The 26,598-nt window shown below is 38.2% G+C and overlaps 5 protein-coding genes across 5 annotated transcripts; 1 reads left to right on the top strand and 4 right to left on the bottom strand.

Annotated features, from left to right (window-relative positions):
* Window positions 1–960: 960 nt before the first annotated feature.
* echs1 (enoyl CoA hydratase, short chain, 1, mitochondrial) lies at window positions 961–4,821 on the bottom strand. The gene is made up of 8 exons (XM_014982548.2): window positions 4,653–4,821; window positions 3,629–3,826; window positions 3,414–3,541; window positions 2,832–2,931; window positions 2,651–2,755; window positions 1,615–1,734; window positions 1,469–1,536; window positions 961–1,375 (listed from the first exon to the last, which is right to left on the bottom strand). The coding sequence occupies exons 1-8, from the start codon at window positions 4,741–4,743 to the stop codon at window positions 1,310–1,312; spliced, it is 876 nt and encodes a 291-aa protein (XP_014838034.1). The 5' UTR covers window positions 4,744–4,821; the 3' UTR covers window positions 961–1,309.
* A 1,160-nt stretch (window positions 4,822–5,981) lies between these two features.
* On the top strand, window positions 5,982–7,145 carry sprn (shadow of prion protein). The gene has a single exon (XM_088013501.1). The coding sequence runs from the start codon at window positions 6,506–6,508 to the stop codon at window positions 6,989–6,991; it is 486 nt and encodes a 161-aa protein (XP_087869627.1). The 5' UTR covers window positions 5,982–6,505; the 3' UTR covers window positions 6,992–7,145.
* Window positions 7,146–7,808: 663 nt separating this feature from the next.
* Window positions 7,809–12,034, bottom strand: mtg1 (mitochondrial ribosome-associated GTPase 1). The gene is made up of 11 exons (XM_088013500.1): window positions 11,586–12,034; window positions 11,403–11,466; window positions 10,866–10,971; window positions 10,688–10,774; window positions 10,546–10,602; window positions 9,509–9,599; window positions 9,362–9,423; window positions 9,178–9,274; window positions 9,016–9,097; window positions 8,824–8,936; window positions 7,809–8,032 (listed from the first exon to the last, which is right to left on the bottom strand). The coding sequence occupies exons 1-11, from the start codon at window positions 11,686–11,688 to the stop codon at window positions 7,935–7,937; spliced, it is 960 nt and encodes a 319-aa protein (XP_087869626.1). The 5' UTR covers window positions 11,689–12,034; the 3' UTR covers window positions 7,809–7,934.
* Window positions 12,035–12,142: 108 nt separating this feature from the next.
* LOC106915137 (peroxisomal N(1)-acetyl-spermine/spermidine oxidase-like) lies at window positions 12,143–20,136 on the bottom strand. The gene is made up of 10 exons (XM_014982537.2): window positions 19,919–20,136; window positions 17,207–17,383; window positions 16,874–17,004; window positions 16,535–16,722; window positions 15,580–15,758; window positions 15,270–15,439; window positions 14,497–14,582; window positions 14,282–14,394; window positions 13,870–14,024; window positions 12,143–13,183 (listed from the first exon to the last, which is right to left on the bottom strand). The coding sequence occupies exons 1-10, from the start codon at window positions 20,070–20,072 to the stop codon at window positions 13,031–13,033; spliced, it is 1,506 nt and encodes a 501-aa protein (XP_014838023.2). The 5' UTR covers window positions 20,073–20,136; the 3' UTR covers window positions 12,143–13,030.
* Window positions 20,137–20,870: 734 nt separating this feature from the next.
* LOC106915139 (peroxisomal N(1)-acetyl-spermine/spermidine oxidase-like) lies at window positions 20,871–26,568 on the bottom strand. The gene is made up of 10 exons (XM_014982538.2): window positions 25,126–26,568; window positions 24,584–24,760; window positions 24,365–24,495; window positions 24,060–24,247; window positions 23,426–23,607; window positions 22,963–23,132; window positions 22,714–22,799; window positions 22,492–22,604; window positions 21,844–21,995; window positions 20,871–21,712 (listed from the first exon to the last, which is right to left on the bottom strand). Exons 1-10 carry the CDS (start codon window positions 25,277–25,279, stop codon window positions 21,563–21,565), a joined length of 1,503 nt encoding a protein of 500 aa, XP_014838024.2. The 5' UTR covers window positions 25,280–26,568; the 3' UTR covers window positions 20,871–21,562.
* Window positions 26,569–26,598: the final 30 nt, after the last annotated feature.

The following is a 26,598-nucleotide window of genomic DNA, read 5'->3' as shown; positions in this document are numbered from 1 at the left end:
AGGCCAATTAATTATCGACAGAGAAACACATATGGTTGTCTCTAAATCATACACGCATCATCAATGAACTCATCAATGTGTACGGCCTTGTGGATGGGTGCGGAAAGTAAACGAGAGCGTCCGCTGTCGCTGGTAGGCGGAAGAGCTGAAAAGCCCGCAGCGTCTGTAGGCCGGGGCGGCACTTTGCTGCGAGGGCCACTCGAGGCTGCTTGCAGCTTTAATTTTACATTTAGCATTGGAGCGTTGTTTAAAAACGTAAAAAAAAATAATAAATAAAAGACTCGAAAGGACTTGAAATTCCAAGCTGACGAATTGAGGCTTGACTTGAATTTTGCCTGACTTGAGACTTGACTCGACTTGCGACTTGGCTCGGACTTGAGGACAAAGACTTGAGACTTACTTGACACTTGCAAAACAGTGACTTGGACCCACCTTTGTTATCTCCAGCAATGATTAGGCGAGTCGCGGGATCCACCCTGGACATGTAGCCAGTCCGTTGTATGGCAGCAAATCTAATACATTTTTAGACATATTCACTCGTTCATCACGCTGTTTTCATAAGTTGTCTCGTATGACCCGAATCAGGGATGTCCAAAGTGTATCCTGCATGTTTTATTCCTTTCTCTGGGTCAACACCCTGGTAACAACCTTCTCAGCATGTCTAAGCTCTGCAGAGACCATCATTTGATTCAGGTGTGTGAACCACAGAGAGAACTAAAACATGCAGGACAGCGGCCCTTCACGATCGACTTTGAACATCCCTGACTGAAACAAACTGCTTTTCTTAGAAAAATAAAATTCACAATCGCAAAGCTTTAAAACAGCTCCACCAAGAGGTCTAGAGTAGACAATGCAAAAATCGCATTATACTTTACCATCACAGCTAAGGTGATACTAATGAAAACTGTGGAACACGCTACATCAACATCTTAACATTTTTCAAGAATCCCCACACAATAATTAGTGTTTAAAATTGTTATTTAGCTTTATTCACAAAATGCACACACAATAAACTGCTACAAACATTTGAAAAATGAAAAGGCAGAATTAGTACAAATTATTCATCCAGCTCCATCCTTCCTGTATCTACAGACTGTAAAACAGTTTTCAAATCACCATCACAGTCATGTCTCCTGATCCAAGACAGCACTTTCTTAACACTTCGCCCCAGCAGGCTATGATGGGACACTTTTCACTTCACTTTTTTGTAATTTTCAGCTGATATACAATCAGGATCTCAGTATTACACAATTCATTACCAGTGATCAACTGATTGCCAAAACCCAATGATCTCCTTTGAACTTTTCATTTACTGGTCCTGGAAATTGGCTTTTCTTTTCTCCACAAATGCAGTCATGCCTTCCTTACGGTCATCCTGCAGACAAAATCGGATTTAAACATCATTGATCAGCTGTTAGAGACAGTTGACACTCACAGTTGATCACCAAACAGGCTTTTCTATATTTACCGTCGCAAAGGTAGCGTGAAACAAACGCTTTTCCAAGCGATTTCCTTCAGCCAAAGTCAGTTCATAAGCTGCAGTTTAACAGAGGATCCAGTTAAACAAAACTAATGATTCAGACTTATGTGAAGATAAATAAATTCTTCACATACCTGCATTCACGGCTTCTTTAGCCATGGCGCTGACCAGTTTGGAATTGGCAGCAATTTTCTCCCCACATTTAACAGCCTCAGATATGAGCTGGTCCACAGGATAAATTTTACTCACCAAACCTGAAAACACACAAAATGAACCACAGAATATGCTTCATTGTACATCTGATATTATATATAGCATCACATATGGCTCTCTGCGGGTCATTCAGATTAATAAAAAAATGATTAAGTAATCAGTAGTTACATTAGCTGACTTAGCTTCTATGTTAACGCTATAGTTTATATCCAAAAATCTAAGACACTTTTTAATTTTATATACTCTACAAGCTACTGAATTATAACCACTGACGTTTACACAACTATCCAGAGATGAGAAGACCTTTAATGCAGAGGTTGTACAAACTGCCATGGGTAATTTTTGATGTTTGCATTATTTTACTTTACAAACAAAACTGGATTCATTCCACCACTACCAAGCTCCTTCACATCTGATGTTCCTCTGGCATGACTCTTTTTCTTCAGGTCCTTGCATTGATACTCGGACAGATTCAAGTCAGGCAGGAGCCAGTTTTCTTTACCAGCACTGAAGAACGCATAACTTGACAGGTTTTACACATCCAGAGTTAGGACCTTAAGCCACTACAATGTTACACTGTCGGTATTAGACCTCCCTATTGTTTCTTCAAATATAAGCAATGTCTCTATGGGCAAAGAGCTCTAGTTTCTTTTATTCTGAGCCAAAAACATGCTTCCAGTAAGCGTGATATTTTTCCAGTCTGTCCTCGGCATACTTCAGTCTGGCTTGAATGTGTCTCTGGTCTTGTGTAGAGCTGAAGTTATTGTTTTCTACAGAGGGAGTTGAGATCCTAACTTGTATTAGTCTTTCAGTAATCTTGTACTCTTTTTCTCAAGTTTAAACTGGTGTGTTTTAGTCCTTGGTAAAAGTGAATACAAAACCAGAAACCGATGTAGATCAAGTAAAGCCTGATCACTACATCTTGTTCATAAAGTGACCATATAATGTTGCCATTACCTGACTGTTTGGCCTCTTGAGCATTAATCCTGTCTCCTGTTAGTACCATCTCCATTGCCAGGGATTTGCCAACAGCACGAGTCAGGCGCTGGGTGCCTCCCGCCCCTGCAGGTAAAACAGTCATGCAGAGTCAAAAACAACAGCGCTGTAAGATCCACGTAGGACAGAAAGAGGTCTTTACCTGGGATGGTCCCCAGCAGGATCTCTGGTTGGCCAAACTGCGCCTTCTCTCCAGCGTAGATGATGTCACACATCATGGCTAGCTCACAGCCTCCACCCAGCTGCAACAGAATCAGAACAAGGAAGACAATTTATTTGCATTTATTTGACAAGGTATGAATGCATGTCTGCTGGTTTTAAGGTATTACATTCAACAGCGGGAGTGTGCCATTATGCACAGAACAATAACAGAGATCTGATATATGGATACAATAATGTTGAACTCTGTAAGTGTGAAGAAGACTTCTAAAGGTGATTTTCCACTGGCAAGTGGTGCACCATCAGGTTAATGTGTGGTTCGGTTCTACCCCAGGTAGTGAGATACAACAGGACTGACGGGACCTCAATTTAGATGGATGGTTTGGAAACCGTAACATTGGAATAACTTTATGACACTTAAGGCCTCATGACTAAGCAGCGTTAAAAAATGTTTGTTTTAAAATGTTAAGTTTCTTTTTTTTTTTTCTTTTGCTTGGATTTCATGTGCTAGACTCTTCTGGAGAAAGATAAAAAGAGAGAAAATAAAAAGCTTTGTGATACTTACAGCAAATCCATTAACAGCTGCGATTACAGGTTTCCTCACTGTGGACACTCTGTTCCAGTGAGCCAGAAAGTTCCCACCATAACATTCCTGGAAAGTTCGATTCTGCATCTCTTTAATATCTGCTCCAGCTGAAAAGACACAACAGCAGAGTTCACCTCTAAAATAATCACTTTAATCCAAACAATCTGCCAATATAAAAACATGTGATGCCATACCAGCAAAGGCTCTCTCGCTGCCAGTGATGACAACAGCTCCAATGTCTTTGTCGGCTTCAAAGGCGTCCAGCGCCTGCCCCAGCTCCTTCATTAGACCGTCACAGAGAGCGTTGAGAGCCTTGGGTCGGTTCAGTTGAATGAAGCCTACATTGTTCTTGTCACCTCGCTTTTCCACCAAAATATACTCGTACTGACCACCTGCATGAAGAAGATGCTGACTTTACGATCATGATCCACAACTTGCAGTGTTAGCTGCCACTTTCATCTATCTGGTGGGAGCCATTTTTAAAGTAACTAAAATGGCTCTTTTTCTTAAAGTACACTGATGTTTGAATTGCTTAGTCAGTCCATCCAAGAAGGAGGAAAGGCAAAATTTAAAAATTTAAGAAACTGAATGAGAGCATTCATTGAACTCTGGTGGATAGTCATTTTTTTGGTTGTTATGCAACCAGTTAGCTTGCTGAGAAGAAAGTCACCCTCAGATAAAATGTATTATAATTAGAAAACAAAAGCAAGAAAAATCCAATAAAACAAACGTTTGAAGTAATTTTATCTGGAACAAGCTAGCAGGTATTATAGCTCACATTTGAGAAGTTAGATGTATTCACAGCAGAAAATAATAAAAAGTTGTGCCACCTTTTAGTAAGTTTGGAAACATAAAGGAGGAACATATGATCAAGTCAATTTTTAAAAATGTGTTGTTTTTTTCTTCTTACCAAAGTGAACAAAATCTTGGTTTAATGAGTGCATTCATGCTTTTATGTAAAAAAACAAACAAACAAAACAACAACAATCCAACAGTGGTCTACTGACAGTTGCAACAGCAACATTAGAAGTTCTAAAAATAAACTTTAAAAGATCAGATAAGCTCGTTCCTGTACAAATAAACGCAATAAAATGCAGCAGCAAGGTTAAAGATTCGCTTATCTGCTGCACACTTGGACAGCATCCAGATGTCTTGACATTGTATTACTGCAGCCAGGTGTTCGCCCCGCGGACCACTGGCTGCTTTCTGACCACACACCTGAGCTGTAGAGGCGGCTGGCGGACAGCAGGGCCGGCGCTGCTCTGGAGGACTTCAGGAGCAAAGCTGCGTTTCTGCACAAAAAGGCCATGACTGCAGCGAGACACTGAACTTTGCAGCAGGCTGGTTAGTGGGACCTTCCTCTTACAATTTCTTCTTTAGTGCTTGTTTTTTGAGCGGTAGGCTCAAAAAAAGGCTTCACCGCCACCTAGTGTCTCTGGAAAGAAATCCAGGCACGGTGATGTATTTATGAAATTCACCTCACTAATGAAATTGTGATGATAACAATCCATTCATCCACCAAACAAGAAATAGATAAATTTACGTTCATTATATATATTTATTAGTTGAAAAAAAAATACCTTATCTAAACACACTCTTTACAAAAACAAATAATAATAATAATCCAGTAAAATTAGTTTTCTCCTAGGAAGGTGACAAGCAGAAAAACACTGGGCCAGTGGGAACCATCTTCCATAAAAAAAAAAAACAAAAAACAAAACAAAACATTGAGGTTATGGGAGAAATGGTTGCAAATATTGCATAAGAGAAGTTGGAGAAAGTAGCAGGATGAGGAATGTGACCATAGCTCAGGATAAATTAAGACACTCACTCAACTTATCCTTAACTCAACTTATCAACTTATCTTAGACATTAGAAGACAAGGCAATTTTATTGGTGCATTTTAGGTCAATTCAAAGTGTTTTACATGAATACAAAATTGGGATGTTCCTGTAATTATAAATCAAAGGCAGCTGTTCACAATGTTTCAGCACCTTTGCAGTTTTAGAAGTTATTTTCCAGATAAGTGGAGCATTAAAAGGCTTGGGAATGTTTAAGATTCGTCTTGAACGCGCAGTGTATCAACACAGTAGAGGAGCTGGTAACCACAAGATTTGATCTTCAGTTTCTTAATAGTGAAGTGGAACATCGATGTGTCTAGAGCATGATTATTCAGAGATTTTTAGCTTGGTAAAAAAAAAAAAAAAAAAAACTATGAACAAAATTATAAAGAAATAAAGAGCGTTACGACTGGTTATGAAATTAATAAATGAAAGGTACAGATAAAACCTTTTTTTTTAATAATCTGACGCGCCTTAAAGAGCGCGCTGCGCGTTCTTGGCATCGTCTAGGCAAGCGCGCCTCCATCCGCGACAATCCGCTTCATCTTCCTCCGTGGGCCACATCAGCAAGGATAACAGCGATAAGGTAAGCATTAATCTATATGTTGTTATATGCAAAATCCCCCTGAGTGAGGCTGCATTACTTTTAAAGACGAATCGTTCAGGCGGCAGAGGATTATCTAGGCTAATTTACAAGACGGGCTGAGCATCATATGCAAATGAATAGTAACAATGTAACAATGCAAAGAAATGCCTCTATTCGCTTGGTTGCATTTATTATAAACAAACGTTTATTTTTCAACATTACTTGCACACTTTCTGATTATAATTACACATTTATATACTAAAACGCAGTCAAGCCTTTTAAATTAGGGCCTATTATCAGACACTGTCAGTGTTTTATCCATTATTGCCCACTGCTTTTATGCACCAACAATTTTGGTGTTCGAAAAAAAAATAAAGATTTTATTTCGTTTCATATAATTTTCTTACGAGCATGTTGTGCAACATGGACACCTGTCTTTGTTCAGCAGCACTGAGCACATCACAACACCTCAGATCCCATCATCACTGATCCACCCTGAGCTCAGTGCAGCGCAAATATCACGATGGGCTGGAGGTGATGCTCACGCTCAACGAGGCGTGTTTTTCATCTGTGCCACACAACATACAAAAAAAAAAAAAATCGGTTATATCACTCCTGTGGCCTTATTTCTTCTTCTTGCATAGATGTCAGGAATGAAGCAGCTGGTTGCAACATGCTGGACCTGCCTGCTGCTCTCCGCTTTCCTGTGCGAGCCTGCGCTCTGCAAAGGAGGTCGCGGAGGCTCTCGGGGCTCCTCTCGCGGATCTCCCGCGCGCAGCTCCACAGCGGGGACCTACCGGGGAGGCGGAGCCTACGGCGGCACGCGCTCTCGGTTCAGGGTCGCTGGCCGGACGTCCCCGGTGAGGGTGGCGAGCGCTGCAGCGGCCGGAGCCGCGGTGGCCTTATCGGCGGACAAATGGTACGCGTCCGCCTACCGCCGCAGCAACACGGACAGCTCGGAGGAGGAGCTGGATTATTACAACAGGACCAATTACTTTGATGCACTGATGTCGAGCTCAACTCAGAACGGATCCTTTCTCTCTAATGTTGTCAATGTTATTATTGCAACAGTTTCCGCAAAGTATGGACTCGCGTTGGACTTTAGATACACGTCCATCATTTTAGGATAAATTTCTGATCTTAAACCCAGATTAGAAGGACTCAGTCACAAATACATTACTGTGCTTTATGTATTTACGGTCATTTTATACTAGTGGACACAACATTACCAGCATAGTATTCCCTCTCACTGTTTACCTTATAAACATATGCACCATGCAAAATGTTATGTCTGAAAAACACAAAGAGCCAAATTCAAGTGTTTTCATACAGTTGTATCTATACTGCCAATATTTTTACAAATGTAAATTTTTATTGCAAATCTCTCTGCACCTCACCAACAGATTTATGGGTCATATAAACAGACTTTGATCCAATAATTGTTGGCACATGAACAGCAGACCAAGATCAAGTTGGAACCAACATAATTTTGTCTGAAATTAAAGCTGCTAAACTTTTCTCGTGCTCAGATTGAACTTTTGGACTTTTAATATTTATTGCTTTCCTGGACAAACATAATTTCCCTACAAAGTTTTGGTTCATGTCCTTATTATCTTATGTCCCAGATAAGCATTTTCCCCAATTTCCTTTTTCCGTGTTCTTTTATATCATCTTGAATTTTGAGATCTGTCACAAACATTAAGCAGAAGTCTTGCTCTTTATATTTACTCCTTTATCTTGTTTTCTTCTCGTGTTCATCCTCCCAACAGGTCTCTCTCAGGAGCAACAGACTGTTCCATAGCTACAAGTGCACTCAATTATACTCTGCAACTCTTGTGTACATATTAAATAAACGGTTTGTAATCACTGTCTCTCTGCTAATAAATAAACTGTTTTATCCATATTAACCTCCTGCCTTCTGTCTTACAAAGTGAACTTTCCAGGATATTTAAGTTAAATACTTTTATTTACAAATAGTATGTGGAGGTTGATCTCTGCAAAACATCAGAGGATACATAAGCAGTCCTCTTTTGTTGACACTGAAGAGGTGAATAAATCTAAAAATGTCTCTGGTCAGTCCAGGAGTACTTGTCCCAGCTCTCCTTTCCTGAATGCTCTGATGAAATTGTAAGCTGCTGCTGTGTAGTTTGGGATGGTGACAGTGATGTTTCCTAAAGCAGACAAAAAAAAAAAAATTCTATGAAGTCATAAAATAGTAGCATTTCTTTTAATGTAAAAATGGGTGGAAAGTAGCATAATATCACTCTGGAAAATCATTTTATTTGGTGGGAAATTAATGTTCCCTTGTAAAATACTGTTTATTTTTGAGTTTAAATGTGGAATCAATACTGGGACTTTAATTGGAACCATTTGTTTTGGTCAGATGAGTCTAAAGCTAAGTTTTGTTAGAACGAAACACTCATTGCTTAGTATAAAACGAGGAACAACAACATGAAAACGTACAAGATGGCCACTGTTAAGCACAGTGGAGAATCTGTGATGCTCTGGGCCTGTTTCACTTCCTTAATGCTGTGGAATGGCATAATGAACTACTGCGAAGGGAAATCTAGCAGATGGCAAAAAAAAACAAACAAAAAAACGGGCCATTACTAAGTCTATAAGCATATTAATGATCCAAAACAAGACCGAAATAGTTCGCCCGACACAAAATAAATATTTTTCCATGTTCAGTCCCCAAACATGAAGCCGGTAGAAAACCTGCGGCATAAAGCTACAGAGACTCAAATGTTAGCTTTGTACTCCATTGATGCTGATCAGTAGATTTTATTATCTTAAAGCTTTAAAGTTAGAAAGCTGCTGGCCGTGGTTTCATCTTTACTGTGCAGACAACATTATTTCAATATTAGACTCAGCATGAAAGCAAACAACTTCCACAACTGAATATATATTTAATAACAACTGAATATGCCACGTGAAAGTGTAAGGACTTGCTCTTCCTCACCTACTCCAGTGATGGCTTTGACTCGCTGAGTCTTTCTGAGTTTCACAGCGATACGTTTGAGGACGTACTGGATGTCGTCACTTGGCTCTTGGAGGTCATATTTCTCTACATATCTGCACACAAAACACCCTAAGAGTGAGGAATACGGCAGGCGTGATATGAAGACAACACTCGAGAAATTCAAATTCATACCCAAACTTCCCGAGTCGGTTCAAAGAAAAGAGCAGGTAGTCTGCAATAACATCTTCACCCACCAAATGGTCCAGGATAGTTCCTGAGGTAGAAGATAAAACATTTGTTTGGAATACCGACTCTCTAGTTGGACCTAAATCATGCGAACTGTGTTCAGCTCACCACATAAAGCCAACTTCATGCCCGTCTCCACGCTCTCGATCTTAGGGGGTAACACGCCGGGTGTGTCCAGCAGGTACATCAACGGTCTCTCAGAAACCTGAGAACCAGGACTTGTTCAAACATTGCACGGCTATCAGTGCACACAGACAATAAAGTCACAGAATGAGACACGTTTTCCACTCACCTGTATTTTAGTCAGGACGGCTTTAGTTATCCCTGGCTCCCCACCCACCCGCGATGCACGGCCTGAAATTTACATAAAAATCCCAACATTCACTGCCAAGAAGCCAAAAATATAATTTAATCTTATAAGCTATTAATTATTTCTTACCTTTTTTAACATTTGTTCTTCTCAATGCATTAATAAGTGATGACTTCCCCACATTGGGCACTCCGATCACCATGAGACAGTAATCTCTATTCTGAAAACATTGCATGAAGAGAATGAAAGATGACTTGAATGGTTAGTAACTGAAAAAAACAGGCAAAATTATATACACTATTGTCAAATTATATTGATATAATGTAAAATTTATGAACTCATGCTGATACTGCTTAGATTTGCATTTATTCATTTATTTCTGTGAGAGAAGCGCTGTCACAATATACATGGACTTGGCAATAGAGAAAAACAGTCAGAGTTTATTGTGCCTTGCATATGTATTCATACCTCTCAAACTTTCCCACATTTTGCCTGAAATAAAAACTTATTTTGTGCATGAGAAATTTCACAAAGTAGTGTATAAATGTGAAATGGAAGAATTTTTTTTTTCAAAACCTTGTACAAGAAAAAAAAAAAAAGATCTAAACTTGTGAGTTTGGATTTAGCCTCCTAAGCCGTAAGCACTCTTCTTTGTAAAACACCTCAAGCTCACTCAGGTTGGTGAGAGAGTGCTCACCAACATCATTTTTTTAAGTTGTGCCATAGATTCTCAATTGAATTTGGTCTACTGATTGAGCCACTCTAACAAATAAATGTGATACAACGCCAACAACAGCGTTCTTCTTGCCACACAGACCAGATTTGTGGAATGCAGGACTAATTAGATGTAGTGGATCAGAGTAAAGGGGACTTTCAGATCTTCATTTTTGAAAACCATGTTCCTTCTCCTTCTGCTTCACAATTTTGCATTGCTTAGCGAAGTTAGATCTCATTTAAAAAATGTGACGAAAATAGATTGCAGTTAGTGGCTGCTGTGGCTGCTACGAAGCAGAGGAAATCTTCCATCAGATGTAAATACTTTTGCACAGCATTGTATTTGGTAATGAGTGATAACGGCTGAAATATCTGTACTGAACTGTGGAAATAACGTGTTGTGTATCAAATTGGAACTCAAATAAAAACATGTATTAATGCAGTATGCCAACCTCCTCTCTGTTAAAACGGTCACCGGTCTTAATTAATTCCATCACCAGTGGCACCAACTACAGAAAAATAAAAAGGGAAAGAATTACACTAATTATATTTAACTTCAGCAAGCTACTTGTTTACCCTCAAGTTAATCTTTACCTTTTTGACGTTGTCATCTCTTTGCTTTAAACAGTCCGTAAAGAGCACATTCCTCACTCCATCATTTTCTAGTTTCTTCAAGATTTTCTGCAGTTTGAATGTGAATACAATATAAATATCTTGTTAGAGAGGTTGTTTAAAAATATATACTTTTCTAAATGTAAGCCAGTCCTTTCACCTGCTTGTTGGATAGATCAGCGAGGTCCATCTTGTTCAGAACAAGGAGATGTGGCCTTACATTCAGTGTGTCCTGAAATATGGGGTTTCTTCCAGACAAGGGGATTTGGTCATTATTAAGAAAAATAGTACACGTTCAAGTAAACCTATGACAGACTGTAAAAACAAACAAACAAACAAAAAAATACAACAACAAAAAACATTTGCACACAGTAGAGATCTGGAGGTATATCACAAGTTGTCAGCTTTGACTCAGGAATTAACAAATATTCCTCAATGTCTTAATAATAAACATGTGCATGAAATGCAATCACTATAATCCAAAGATCTATGAATCCCTCCGTGAACACTGAATGTTCAACCCAAGGTTAGGTTATGAAACAACATCCCAAGCTTTGAGCATTTTACAGAGCTCTGTTCAATCAATCACACAAAAACTGGAGGATTTTTGATATCACTAGTGGCTCACAGACATAATGTGGATTTATTTAAATCAAAGTAAAAGCCTAATTCAGAATGAGATGTTTTAAAGGATATTCTGGCATCATGGATTTCTAGGATGCAGTCCACATTCTTGAGGTTGGCTTTCATCTGCTTCAACCCTGCAACCATCACACCGTTTTACAACAAAAATTCATAAATAAATACATAACAAATGACATTTAAACAACTACCATGCTATTTGTATGAGCCTGGAGATAACTGTAGATGAGTGTGTCACCTTTCGCCATGTGTCCTGGGAACCAGTGAGCCACCTCCCGGCCTCCAAAGTCAAACACTGTCCTGAATCTGTCGGCATTTCTGAGAGTCTGACACAGTTTCATCACCACAGATAGTCTAAGCTAATTTAAGTAGGTTAGACTAGCCACTTGTTGTACATAAATTTCTCTAATAAGAAAAACACTCCCAATGTCCAATGTGTTACACTGTTTACATACCGACTCGAATATTTTCCATACAACTCCGTTCCGCAGCGCTTCAAGGAAGCAATACTGCCCTCTACAGGCTGACAACCACGGAACTTCTTGAGTGGAAAAAAAAAAAAGGCAGAACAGGATATATTTATGATCTAAAGATTATTTGTTTACCTACATTTAACAAACGTGAGGAGATTTCTCCACGTATGCCTTTTCAAAACAAGAAAACAAAACAAAAAACATACACAATTAACAAATGTTAAATGAGATCTTTCTCATGGGGATCCCTGTGAATAAGGATCCTTATTCACAAAAAAGGCAGAGTTTTAAGAATTAAAAAAATGAATACGAACAAGTCAAATGTGTCAGAAATTCATATTTTCTTTGGAAGATTATTGATATGCTAAATAAGTCACACTAATTTTAATAATAATGACAATAAAAGTGACAGAGGTAATCAAACTTTTTTTACAGTATGGATTTGGCAACTTCAGCTTTTAAGCCATACAATACTTCACATAAAATAATGACAAATGTAAAATTTATTCACAGTTAATTAATTCATAAATACCAATTTGATTGATACAGTGACAAGAAAATTATTTATAAATGAATATGCATTTTTTAAAAAAAAAGTAGTTCATAATTAATATGGCACATGTACTCTTATTAAAATTTTACAAAAAGGTCCATATGGCTATAAGTGTGCAGGAACATTTCAGTTAATTGGAATATGTGTTCCCATGAGGCTAATTTCTCTGATTAAAACGTTTAAAAAAATAACCTTTAAGCAGATAGTAGACACACTTTTCATAAAACCCGCATTTGTGTATTGAAGATGTTTTTATTGGTCCAATTAATTATTATAATTTCAGATGTTGCCCTTTCATTAAGTGGAAAATCATCACAACTACTTGAAAACATTAGTTGGTAGACAATTAGGCAATATATTGTGTTTCACTTAGTGAAGTGAGTTACTGAAAAACATTAATTTTTCAATTAAAATTGACTGAGATGCACCTGTATGCAAGTGGCATCTTTAAAGCTCTGGATTGATACATCTTCTACTATACAAGCCATCAGCTCATTCAAGCTTTTCCAAATTTTAAGTAACCAATTTTAAATGAATTAGTCTAAATTATCTACAAAACACCACGTTTTGTAATTTATGTATAACAGTTTTTCATAGAAGTAAGCCTTACATTGCATACATTTGCAAAATCTTTTTATTTCAGCAATGTCAAAACTTTTAAAGCTTTGACATTCGGCGCTTGGAGGGATTAGTGGAGGTGTAGTGGGTGATGAGCCTGTCAGCTTCCCTCCAGCCAGTGAGAAGCGCTCCGTGGACGGTGGAAAAGTAGTAGAGATGAGTGGCTTCTCCAGCAAACAACACCTGCAGGGGCTGGAAAGAATTTAAAAAGTTAGAAAAAAGACTCAAAAATATAATCATACAGTCTAGTTAAAACACTGTAAAGATTCTATCTGTGAGGATATAATATAAAAACACTTGATCAACCTTAGGTAGACAAGAGCACAGGCATGTACTTGACGCCTTAGACTGTATTATCACTTTATTAACATGATAATAATAAATTAAGGTAATGTTTGCCTCATCAGTGTCCTGGACTGTTGTTGAGATGTTTTAATTCTGTCCTCTGTGAAACACTGTGTCATTTGATAAAAATTGGATTCATGCAAATCTCTCCTAAAGACCCGCCTCTGATTAATTAACGTCTGGATGTTGAAAAGGCCAAACAATACTTTGTTTTTATTTCAACTACTTCTTTTTCTCTCAGGTCCTTTTGTTTTTTGTTTTTGCCAATTTTTAAATAGAAATGATCATGATTCATTTATCTGACATATTTCTACATTGGTGAGGCTTTTCTTAGTGAACCTGCAAAAAAAAAAAAGACGAATGGATGGATGGAAGGATGAATGCATAGGATAAAGAAACACTTTAAGTGCAGATTTTTATTCCTCTGGCTTTTAGGAATCTTGAATCTAAAGCCTTGTATCAAATTACTTTTTTAAATGAGCGCACGTCGGATGATATGCAACTGTCTACCTCTTCAATCTACATGCACATACTCGGGCTTTTGATGCACTGGGTGGCAGAGGCTCTATCATGTTCTCCAGATCCTGCTGTGAGCAGCCCGTTGCCAAGTAGCTGTAAGATCCGTTTGTCCAGGGGTCCTGGAACCATTGGGAGCGCAGGATCCTCCGTGGAGTGATGGAAGGATTCCCTGAAGACAAACATTAGATCCAAACATACTGAAGGGTCCTGATAACTGAAACTGTAAATAGTGACATAAGACTGAGCGGTTCTGCTAGGACGGCCTCCACGTAACGCCGTACAGGAAATGTTGGGAAGATGTTTTTCATCACACAATAGAAAGAATAAAGAAAGACTCACTAATAAGAGCTAAAATATAATAGTAAAAAACAACAACTCAGTTTCAGATGAGGTCCCTCTTAGCATTCTTTATTCTTCAAAACTCACCTGTGAATCTGCGGACAAGTTGTGTGACAGCATGTGTGACCTCCTCCTCAGGCAGTGTCTCCATGTACTCAGACTCATGCCCTGCGATCCACCCACAGAGAAGATTACCATACCTGAAGGACATAGCAAGGAAACACATGCATTACCAATAGTGAAACATGAACATGAAATTCAGCATAAGCTGGACAGTGTCAGAGCTGTTTGTATCTGAAGACCTTTCAGTGGGTTTGAGCACAGTGAAGCCAAACAGCTTCTTTATCCAGGAACTCTTCACATCTGAGACCTGATCCACCAACGCGTCCTGATCCAAAGCAGAAGAGAAAACAAACACGGAACATAAAGTCATGAGTGTTAGGGATTTTTTGGTATTATCATTTTGTTATTACTTTAGTTCATATTCAGTCTAATGTTAATCAGTATTATTGTGATTTTCAGTTTAAAGCGTTCTCTTCCTTATGTGTGTATAAACTGACCTGGAGGTCACGACTGTCTGTTCATCTTCATGTGAGACAGTTAACTCTGTGTTTCTCAGACCTTAAATTCTTATCAACCGGAATACCTCCTAACTTAGGTTGTCTTATGTTTATCTTCCCTCTTCTTTATTGACAGTTTGACCGAGATTTGAACCGGGCTCAGACCGTAGATCAGATATCACACCTGGAACTGGGTTGCTAGTTGTTTGGGTTAAATGTTTTACGACCTCTGTTGTTTTTCTTGGTTGCTCCCTGTGGCTGTTCTGCTTTGACAATAAAACAGGGGCTCACGCGGAAGCAGACCAGAACACTCTGTGAACGGCTCGGAGGAGCGGTTGGCGGAGTCTTCTCCTTTTACAAAAGCTTGGTCATAAAATTCATATACGTTGTCTGTGGTTCTTTTATGTAGGTTCGAGAAAAATACCCATCAATGAGCTAAAGTTTTAATTGACATATAATCCCTCTGACGAATAAAATGTCTGTAGGACAACTGTTGCAGATTTTCTTTGTCTCACCTCATCCTCCCACACCAGCTGAATGACATCACAGTCAGCATCCCACCACGGCTCGTCAAACTCCACAAATATTTTGTTGTTGGTTCCAAAGCCGAGCCTCTGGATGGAGTGCAGCTTGTGAAGAGGGAGAGGAGGGCGGAACAGACGTGTATGGTGTCTCTTCAAGTATCCTAACAAAACAGAAGTTTAAGGCATTTTTTAGCATATTCAGTGGCTTATTTCCAGTTAGGACTGGTAAACTGATCTGCGTGGGACTGCAGAGAATACAATAATAAACGTTTTTAGGACAAATATGCTGGAGAGAAATTACCTAAAGGCACCGTTACGATGACATGATCCGCGTTCATCCTTTCCCCGTCCTCACACTCCACTATTACTGAGCTTTGTTTCTCGGTGTTGCTCCAGAAGACACTCCGCACAGGTCGATTGTACCTTACTATGTCATCTGGGAGCTCTGACATCAAGTTTGCAATCAGACCTTCATAGCCACTATACAAAAAAAGGAAGACAAATAAAAAAAGATAAAAGTAGAATGTATACATTCTGCCCTGAATCAACATGCTTCTGATTAATAAGCAATAAAATTGCATAAATTATTAAACTGACTTTTGCTGAAAGCCCAGCAGTGCTGGCCAACATTGTAGGAATGATTGGTAAAGAAGGAGCATAAGGAGATGGGGCCAGAGCAATACCTTTAATTCTACCCCAATTATACCATGAAAAACCAAAAAGTAAAAATATAGCATGGAATAAAGAGCAGGAAACATCTTTCCAAGTAGCCAGAAGCTCAGTATTGGAGAACTGTAGCAAAAAAAGTGGTATTTTAAGGTTAGCAAGTCTTTAGTATGACCACCAGACACAGGGAGGAATGCAGAGAATAAGCCTTTCTGTCTTACCATCACATATATAAACATGTGGAGTTCATTAAACACTATTCTAATTTTAAGTGGAGTTATGCACTTCAGTCGGAAAAGACCAAGAATGATCTTTTCAGCAAACACTCGGGTGGGTTTGGTTCAAAACAAATGTTGAGAAGCACATCATTTCTGCTAATAGTTAAGGGACTTGTGATGCTGTGGGCTTTTTTCTCTTATAAAAACCATGGGAACTTTGTACAAGTTTTCCTCTGTGAGACTATGCTACTTCCAGAAATTATTATTGTTTTTATTATTATTATTATTATTTCTAAGAGATAGGCCAACAAATGTGGACAGCGCTGTATGTGAGATTGTTCCACCACAACTACACAAAGTCAAAGTACATACCCTGGGAATGTACAGTCCAATCCAGGAAAGGTCTTGTATTGGCCAAAGGCCCCCAGACCAACCTCATCTAAGCTGTGTGACCCATTAACACAGCATTCTCTTTTCAGCATGCCGCTGATCACACACAGCTGAAGGGATCTGTTGGCTGAGTCGATGTCTTTCCACTTCTCCACACATCGTTGTCTCACCTCCACACAGCAACAAAACAAAACAACACATAAAAAAAAATCATCTCAGATAATGCAGTCGGTCACGGTGGTTGGAAACCGATCTCGGAAAACCGAATCTCATAGATGAACAGCTAACCTTAGTTTTTGGTTAATGATGTAAGAAACAAACCTCTGAGCGTATGAAGTCTCCCACACTGGTATAGGGTTCTCCCAGTTGATTCTGAAACTCTGAACTTTCATTCAGCAGCATGGTAAACATCTCCAGAGCTGGGTAGATGTCCTTCTCGCTCAGCTTCCGACCTGCACACATGACAGAAAGCAAAGAAATATTAAATTCTCCAGTTGATTACATGTATGCCACAGTATATAATCACAGATCTGCTTTTTCATACAGTGATAAAAACACATACTTTTTTTGATTTAGAGATAGGTGTGTTTCATTTTTCAAACTAACATAACAGAGCTAATAAGTGAGCTGTGCAAGACTCAGAGTGTTGACTACCTGAACTGCTGAAGATGTTGGTAACCCAGGGTGTTTCTCCTCCCAGGTCGTAGGCCTGGTTTTCTGGGGTCAGAGCCTCTGGGTCCAAGAGCCCATAATGACGAGCCAGAAAAAATACTGGGTTTTCCTCAGAGGGTCCATGGATCCAGTTTGCCCCAATCTCAATGACTTTATCACCTACACAGGACACATTTCAACAATCATTACAAAACTGGAATATTTTCTTCCCAGTAACTTTACTTCAACAAAAAGAGTTATACCAGTTAAATTTGTCCTGAATATATTAGACTGATCAGAGAAATCATACTGTTGCTTGCTTTGACCATAATATTTTCTTGTTTTTCCATAACAGAAAATATAATCTTTCTGCTCATAATTTCATAAATGATACCTCAACTGCACTCTCCTCTCTGCGACAGTAAGCTTTAGTACGCATTTTGGTAATTATGTTTTAATTAGTTGTATGCTCTTTTTCATTTCTGAAATGTTTGCATCGCTGCTGTGTAAATTCTTCTGGGCAGACCACTGTATTTCAAGTTCTAAGTGTTAGATGAAAACGCTTGACCTCCTTCCACAAAGTAGTACCAAGGGCTACAGAAGAGATCTTATTGTTCCAGAGTAGACACAGCCTTTGAAGTCTTTTTCAGTGCCAAGCACAGCGCAGCGATGTAAATGCAAAGGTTATGGCTTATCAAAACTAGGAACGATCTTCATGTCTTACAGATAAAGTGTATGGAACACGAGGAAACAGAAAAAAACAGGAAGCAGGTGGATCTGAATCACTTTTATGTTGGCCAACTTGCCCTCTTTCAGATCTGACTCAGGCACAGAACATTTGATGTCTCCACTAGAGCTGGAACGATTAATCAATTATTGAAATAATAGCCAACTAAGTGAGAAATGAATTAATCAATCAAAAGGTGTGCCTGCCACGCCTCTTATTTAAACAATTCAGGTGGGTTTGGTGTTAAACATGTGATGAATATGTTTCACTAAAGCCAAACCAGGCTCAGAAGAAGTGACTATGTAAAGACAGGCTTAAGCAATTTAGGTAAATATGTGTCCACACATTTCTTCAAGAGACCATGAGGATGAAATGTGTGTGCCATATCTCACACTAAACAAGCAACATTTCCGATGGATGATTACGGGGAATTGAAGCACTTTATACTCAAGAAAGCAAACACTCCAGATACAATAGAAAACAACTGCGGGTTAATTGGATGCATAATTAGCCTAAACTAACTAACTATCTATCTATCTATCTATCTATCTATCTATCTATCTATCTATCTATCTATCTATCTATCTATCTATCTATCTATCTATCTATCTATCTATCCATCCATCCATCCATCCATCCATCCATCCATCCATCCATCCATCCATCCATCCATCCATCCATCCATCCATCCATCCATCCATCCATCCATCCATCCATTTTCCTACACCTTGCCTTTCTCCAGCTGTCAACAAGCGAGAGGCGGGGTACACACCGGGTCGCCAGTTAGCCTAAACTATACAATTCTAATAACTTAGAAGATCTCTCCTAAATCGTCTTTACTTGGTTTTAGCTATGGTTAATTTCTTGTTTGACTCGAGATGCTTTTATTTTGAAGGGAGAGTTTCCTGTTTAACTGTTGCACAAAGGCAGCTTAACAGCAATGTATCCCGTTAAACACAACTTGATACATTTAATATGCCTCTATCAACAGCTGATAGAGGGACAAGGTTTGTTTATGATGCAAATAGGTATATTGTGTGACATAAACTGTGCATTTGTTTAACTGTATGCCAAAACTAAAGTTATTTTAAGCTCTAAACGTATTTTGAGTTAACACATTGTGTTGCAAAAGTACACCAGTGAAGTGTCCTCCTTCATTTGGGGGCGTATTCTACAACTTATATGGCTTGACTTTATTGCATCTCCTTTGCTTTATCAGCCATTCAACACATACATGTAATTGTCTATTAAAGACTTTCCTGTCAAACCTAGATCAACAAAAGGCCCCAGAAACACAGTTGAAAAGCAGCAATGCTCTCATGGATAGTAATTGCATTGGCTACCATGTTAAAATAATACAGGGACTTGACTGAACGCCAATATGAATCAGTGAGACTTAAATTAAGGGTGATAAAGACCAACACAGGCAGATAAAATAATAATAATAAATAAATAATATATATAAAAAAAAGAATCACTGTAATAACACATTGGTTTCTGATCAGCGTGACCGCTGACTGAACAGATAAGGCGCCGGGGTTAACTAAGCCTGGCTGTTAGCCTGCTCTGAAGCAGGCTAGTTTCACAGGATAGATTGCCATGGTAACTTGTGTGCTACTGGGTTTGTGAAACCGAATCGATCCCGATGTATTGCACCTTGCGTGTACTTAGTTCATTAAAAAAAGAAACAAACAAACAAACAAAAAAACAACTGTTGCAAAAGTATATCACGACATCTCATAAAAGTCTAAGCATATTTGTACCAATGACTCCAACCTGTGGTTTTAAATTTAACATCTGCATGGCAGGCTACTTCCAGCTGCCAGAGTTTGACAAAGACTCCTAACCTGCCTCTATTGTTAAGACATTGAAATTTCCCTACTAAAAGATGTTCATCTGATTTAAAAGGAATCGTCAGAATCAGATACTGTAATAATTAGGATGTGGTTGATCAGTTAGAAAGTTGTTTCTGAGCCCACCAGACTCACCTAATCTGCCAGTTTTAACTCGTCCTCCACTTCTTTCAGTTGCTTCAAGTATGTGGACATTATTGAACCCAGAAGTAGTCAGCCTGTGAGCCGCAGCGATCCCCGCTATCCCACTGCCTACGATAACAATGTTTACGTTCTTGTTTCCAGCCATAGCTGCAGCACACTTGCTCTGGATAACGGCCTCCTGCTACTTCCTCATGGCAAGACTCGCAACGGAAATATCTTCTGGTCCAGACTTTCAAAATAAAAGCTTTTTAAATTTCTTCCGTAAGTAAATAAATTATACTCACATTAAATTTAGGAAATTAAATATATATTTACCACTTACATGTATATGACTCACTGATTAAACAACCTAGCAAAAAATACGTAGCTAAGTTTCTATTAGCTTATATATACACACTAATAAATAAGCTATTAAACTGTATATGGTCTATTCATATTAAGTATTAGAATATAATTGAAAATGTATTTGTTTCAGTAACCCAGTTCACTAAGTGAAGAGTAATTGTATGAGTACTAATGTCTTCAAGCATTATTGATGATAAGGATTTTTCACATACAAGAAAAAAAGGAAAAGATCATTTTTAAAATTCATATTGGCTTGTATAAGCTAATAAAACTTAAAAGTAAAAATCTTATTTTTAATTAATAGGTTTAAAATATTTATCTAACTACATTTTATATTTATGACATATGCATAAAATCTGCAAAGGTAAAAAAAAACAACAATAAAAACTTTCTGCTTTTAACTTTCTATATTAATAATTATCTTTTTATTTGTATGTGTTTCATTTATTCAGCTCAACTAATGATTTGTTTTACTGTGACTTTATGTAGGTATGCATGTACAGTACAATAACACCTACATTACACTTGCTCTTTGAAGCATTCCCAAAAATGATGCTATGCCAGCATTACATAAACTGCTCAGATAGTATAGCCAGGCTGGTCAGTCTGCAAATTTATTTAACTGAATGGTTCTAAAGCATGGCATTAATAATGACCCCAATTCTGTCCATTTTCCTATAACGTTAGATGTAGGTATGAAGAAAACATCTGGGTTCTTTTTATGTTCATCCACGTCCAGATTGTGCTATGTCGCTTGTTGTTTTCCCTGTAGCAAGCATGGATGACATCAGGCCCTTCTCTCAAGTCCATCCTTGGTGTTTGCAAACTTGGTCACAGTGAAAACCTATCTGGAGCTCTAGTTTTTTTTTACCTTCCACCTCTGAAACATTGTACTATTTCCCTGCCAGAGAAAAAAGGGGAAAGAAACTAAAAAAATAACTACAATAGTCTCATATCATTTGACACACTGACACCAAATTCATCCACTGAATCCACAGTTACAGAGTATTTGTTACTTGCTGCATATATTTCAGGTTAATTAACTGCCCGTTTTTGACTTTGTCTCTTCTGATCCCCTTTCTGTATCTATAGCTTGTGTACCTTGCGCCAGAGTTTCCAGCTATCTTAACGGTCACTTATAAAAGCATACATTTATGACGACTCAGGAGTTTAATGTGTTCTGGGAAACAGCTTACACATTCTTTGTTCAACGATAAAGATGTTCCATAGCTGGTGTCACCTGATTAGAAGGACAACAGCTACAATTTCACGTTGAGGAGGGTTTAATTTTTAACTTTTCTGGTCTGAATGGAGGGGACTGGTTTTAGAGTAGTGAGAGATGAGTCTGTCGGCTTCCCTCCAGCCAGAGAGAAGAGCTCCATGGAGGGTTGAGTAGTAGCACGGATGAGTGGCCTCTCCAGCAAACATCACCTGCAGGGGCTGAAGCATAACCATAAAGTCCATAAATGACAAAGGCTTTACAGATTATCTTTTTTTTTTTTTTTTGCATGTGCACAGTCAAGACAAATATAAGCTTGTGTCTAAATAAAAAAAAAATGTAATTTGTGAACCTGCTGCTTTCCTCTCGTTGGCAAAGGCTCCATCATGTTCTTAAAATTCTGCGCTGAGCAACCGATTGCTGGGTGGCAGTAGGATCCCAACGTCCAGGGATCATGAAACCACCGGGTACACTCGATTCTCTTAGGTATGATGGTAAGGTCTCCTAAACACAGGAAAATATGGTAAAACAGACTATTTACAAACACAGATTTGTACTTTTGATTAAAAAAAATACTGACACTGATCTCTATGAAAAAACATAAAATAGGAGAGTGTAAAGCATGTAGCTACAAATACATGTATTTGTAGCTACATGCTTTACAAATAAATAATGAACGCCCTTATTAATTTATTTTCAGTATCGTGAAATACTTGAAAGTCACCTTTGGCTCAGTCGTGACTAGTTGTCATTAGACTCATGGGTGCGCAAATGGTTTACCCTGTAAATATCAATGTCTATCAAAATGGTACAGTTACAGAAAACAATTGATCATAGCTCTACAAAAAAGTATTTTTGAATTACTTGAAGATACCATGTATGCATAAATCTACAGGGTAATCATAATTAGACTGTCTAAGTCGCTTTACAGGAAAAAGTTTTATAAATTCCTGCTATGAAAACAGCATCTGTTCTTATTTTTTTCTGATGTAAGGATCACCTGTGAATCTATGGATGAGCTCTGTGATCGAACGCCTAACTTCCTGCTCAGGAAGTGTTTCCATGTGCTCCGCCTCATGTCCAGAAATCCAACCGCAGAGAACATGGCTTCCCCTTTGGGGTTCATAGTCGACATGATGTTAGATTTTTCACTGCTTTGTGTGCTAGCTTGTTAAATTTCAATTAAAATCTTTTTTGAGAAAAACACTGTGATGATGCTGACCTTTCAGAGGATTCCACCACATTAAATGATGAGATCTTCCTAACCCAGTTTTTGCTTATATCTGACACATGGTCTGAAATATCCTTCTGTAAAAGAAAAAAAAATATATATCAATAAGATTGACTTAAGACCTGGTTTTTGGTTCAGAAGTGTTAGAATAATCAGCAAGAACTTTTTATGCTGCAGAAGTCATCTTGATTTAGGCTCTTTAGAAAAATCTCTACAATTGCGAAGAGGCGTTTTACAAACCTCATCATCCCACACCAGATAAATGATCTCACAGTCAGCATCCCACCAGCGGGATTCAAACTCAACATGGATTTTGTCACATGTTCCAAATCCTATTTTCTCAATGGACTTCAGCTTCTGGCCAGGAAGAGGAGGTGAGAACAGAGTGGAGTGATGTTTCTTCAGGTATCCTGGGTGAAAACAAAACAAAAACAATAAAAAATGTCATGCCTTTATGAGCTTTATGGGGGGGGAAAAATTAGCTCAATAGTCAAAAAGCTTAAAATCTGTAAACTACAAGAGGCTGTCTCTGTAAAACTCACTTCCTCTATTTGTACTTTTTGACATTTATGTGTTGTAGCAACACTCATTTGCAGCATCGCATTTTCATTCAGCTGGATTTTTAGGTGCTTTTTAGGTAAAAAGCACCCAAAAATATCCTTGCAGATAAAGCCCAAAAGATCAAAATAGCCTAAAAGCCCACCTAGAGACACGGTGACGATGACATGATCAGCATTAATCTTTTCCCCATCCTCACACTCCACCGTCACAGCGTTCACTCCACTCTCACTGCAGCCCCAGTGAACGCAGCGTACCGGCCGACTGTACGACACCAAGTCGGCGGGGAGCTCTGACATCAAGTTGTTGATTAAGCCCTCAGAACCACTGCCAGACAAGAGCATAAATATGGTAAGTACTTTATGGGTAGGGAGAAACAACATAAAAACTATTTGAGCTGCAGATATTTGGAGATTGCACTGAGTTTGTACAACTCTGTATTTATCGGGGATTACATTTATTGTAATTCCTAATGAGTAAAAAAGAATTGAAGTGGCATCTCAGAGTTTAAACAGCTCTTTCTTGGTTTAAAAAAAAATCCTATTAATTTTTGTATTTTCTTCTATTTAGTTTTCTATCCGACATGATTTAGAAATCGATTAACCCTAATTTGCAGAGATGAAAACTGCAAATAAAGGTTGCTGTATTTCAGAAACAAAGCAATTTTGTTAGTTATATTTTATTTCTACATTTCAGCAAAACATCCTGGAGTGTAAATTCAGCGACAGTCCCTCCCTCACTCTGGTGACAGCTATTTCTGGTTTAACATGTGTGCAAACCTTGGGAATGTGCAGTCCACTCCTTTTATACTCAGGTACATAGAAAATCCAACCAGATCTAAGTCCTCCAGTGAGTGAGTAGCACTTGAACAACATTCCTCCTTCAGCATAGTACTGATGGCACCCAGCAGCAGCTGCCTGGTGTGCTTATCTTTATCTTTCCACCTCTTTGCTGTTCGCCTTCGAACCTGCATAAAGGAATAAATAAATCAAAAACATCTGAGCACCTACATATCTCTGTTTTTCCTTGCTTTGGTGAAAAAAAGGAGATATTTCTTGATTTTTCTTCCTGTATGAAAATGTACCTCAGATCTCAAGAAATCTCCAACACTCGGCCAGGATCGTTGTTTGTGACTCTTGGACTGTGGAGTATTTTCCAAGAGTACATGAAACAAGTCCAGTGCAGGATTCATGTCGTCAGGATTCACCTTCTGACCTGAATAAATAAATAAATAAATAAAAATAAATAAATAAAAAAATAAAAAAAAATATTTGGAATGCAACGTGTTTGCTAATCCTTTCACCTGAACTGGTAAACCAGTTGGGAACCAGAGGAGGATATTCACCAACGTCCACGGCTTGATTCTCTGGCGTGAGGGTTTTAGGATCCAGGAGGTTATAGTCACGGGCCAGACAAAACACTGGGTTCTCTTCAGACGGACCGTGGATAAAAGCTGCACCAATTTCTATCATGGTATTACCTGTGGAGGAACACAAAAGATGCGAATGGATTCAACTTAAAAAAGTGTTAAACAACGTTGTTTCAAATGATTCAAAAGGGTTATTCCCTAAGTGGAAAATGAATTATAATCATATACACAACAATTACTCTAATTACATAATAATAATAATAATAATAATAATAATAATGATGATAATATCACAGGATAGAAAGAGATTACTCAAAAATTACAAATAGGCTAGTCTACTTTTTCTTAAACGTAGAAAATCTAAAATGATGTTTTAAAAAATAATGTCTAATAGGTTATCTGGTTTTACGGTTTGCAAGTCTCCTAGAAACCAAATTGCAGACATAAGAGGAAAGGTATTGAGTTTGGTTTCTTACCCAGTCTGCCAGTTTTAATTCGTCCTCCGCTTCTTCCAGTCGCTTCAAGTATCCGGACATTAGTGCACCCAGATTTAACCAGCCTGTGAGCCGCTGCGATCCCCGCTATCCCGCAGCCTATTATCACTATTTTTGCGTCCACATTCTCGGCCATGTCTGGTTCAGTGCATCAGATTCATTTCTGCAAAGAGTTTTCTCCTTTTACTCACCTTCCACACTTCCGCTTCCCTGTTCGCAAAGACCCACGGATTTCTCGGCTTTATGAGCTACTAAGTGTAGATAAAGACTGGCTTTCTTGGAAAGTGATTCAGAGGTGAGGGGATGAAGAACACACCTGAGCTGTGCCTTTGCTCACCTGAGGCTGAACTGGTTGTTCATCCACAAAACCCTCCGTGTTTTCCATAGAAAACACTCCGAATGCATTCTGGTCTAGTTACAGTACAACACGTGACTTCTTGAATCCCCAAACCCTGGAGATTGCGAACAATTAAGCTATAATGGAACCCAGAATTACTGATTTTATTTTTTTTTGTGTGTGTGTTTGTAATATTATTTCTTTGGAAGAAGAAGACGAAGAAGAAGAAGAAGAAAAAAAAAAAACAACTCTTATTGCAAATGCAATTATTTCAAACAGGCTCTATCTTCATGCATTTAAAGAAAACAACATAATTTGTTATAAATTAGATCGTTATCATTCACAGTACTTTGACTTCTATCTTCTGAGAAGTTAAAGTACTGTTTTGGCTGATCCTGTTAGGTTCATTGAGTTATACTGACATCTAGTGGGCACTAACTAACAAAGCAGAATATTATAATACCAAGTGATATGTCAAATACTTTAAAGATTCATCTTTTTCAATTTTTGAAATTAATTTTGTGAGTAATTCACAGGTTTTACATTATATGTAGAAATACCATTCCACTGCAATTCAACTTATTTCTCTAAAGAAGTCACCAGATTATGTCAGTTCTTGCACTTCATCTCCCATCCTGAACAAGCAGAGGGCAACAGTGGAGAGGAAAAGAAAATGCTAAATGGGAAGAAAAAACTCCTATCCAAAACAACCCCAAAGTTCTTCTGCTTTTTATTTGTATGTTTTCAAATGAATTACTTTTTTGTCTCATTTCTTTCACCTTGTTCAGATATTTTGTAAAGTTTTAGCTAGAGGGTGTCATTATTTTTCACGAGTAATTCATTAAAACTGTATTAATGTCAGTATAACAATAATCTACTCTCAACAAAAGTCACCTGATTGTGACATCATTGAATAATAAATAGCATTTCCACATGTGAAACTGTGGGAAAAAGGAACTGGCCTCCTCTCAGAATACTTCCATTGTGCAATGTTGACAGACACACATATACATCCCATGGGAACTTGCTGGCAAGCAAAGGTTACTCAGAAAAACAATGCTAATCTCTTAGTGGAAGTCAGGGAAATAATAAAAAAAGGGTTTGGGTTTTGTTCTTAC

Source organism: Poecilia mexicana, unplaced genomic scaffold (genome assembly GCF_051168715.1).
Source record: "Poecilia mexicana isolate PSO_F unplaced genomic scaffold, ASM5116871v1 scaffold_15, whole genome shotgun sequence".
Classification (NCBI taxonomy): domain Eukaryota; kingdom Metazoa; phylum Chordata; class Actinopteri; order Cyprinodontiformes; family Poeciliidae; genus Poecilia; species Poecilia mexicana.
This window is presented reverse-complemented; position numbering and strand designations above follow the sequence as displayed.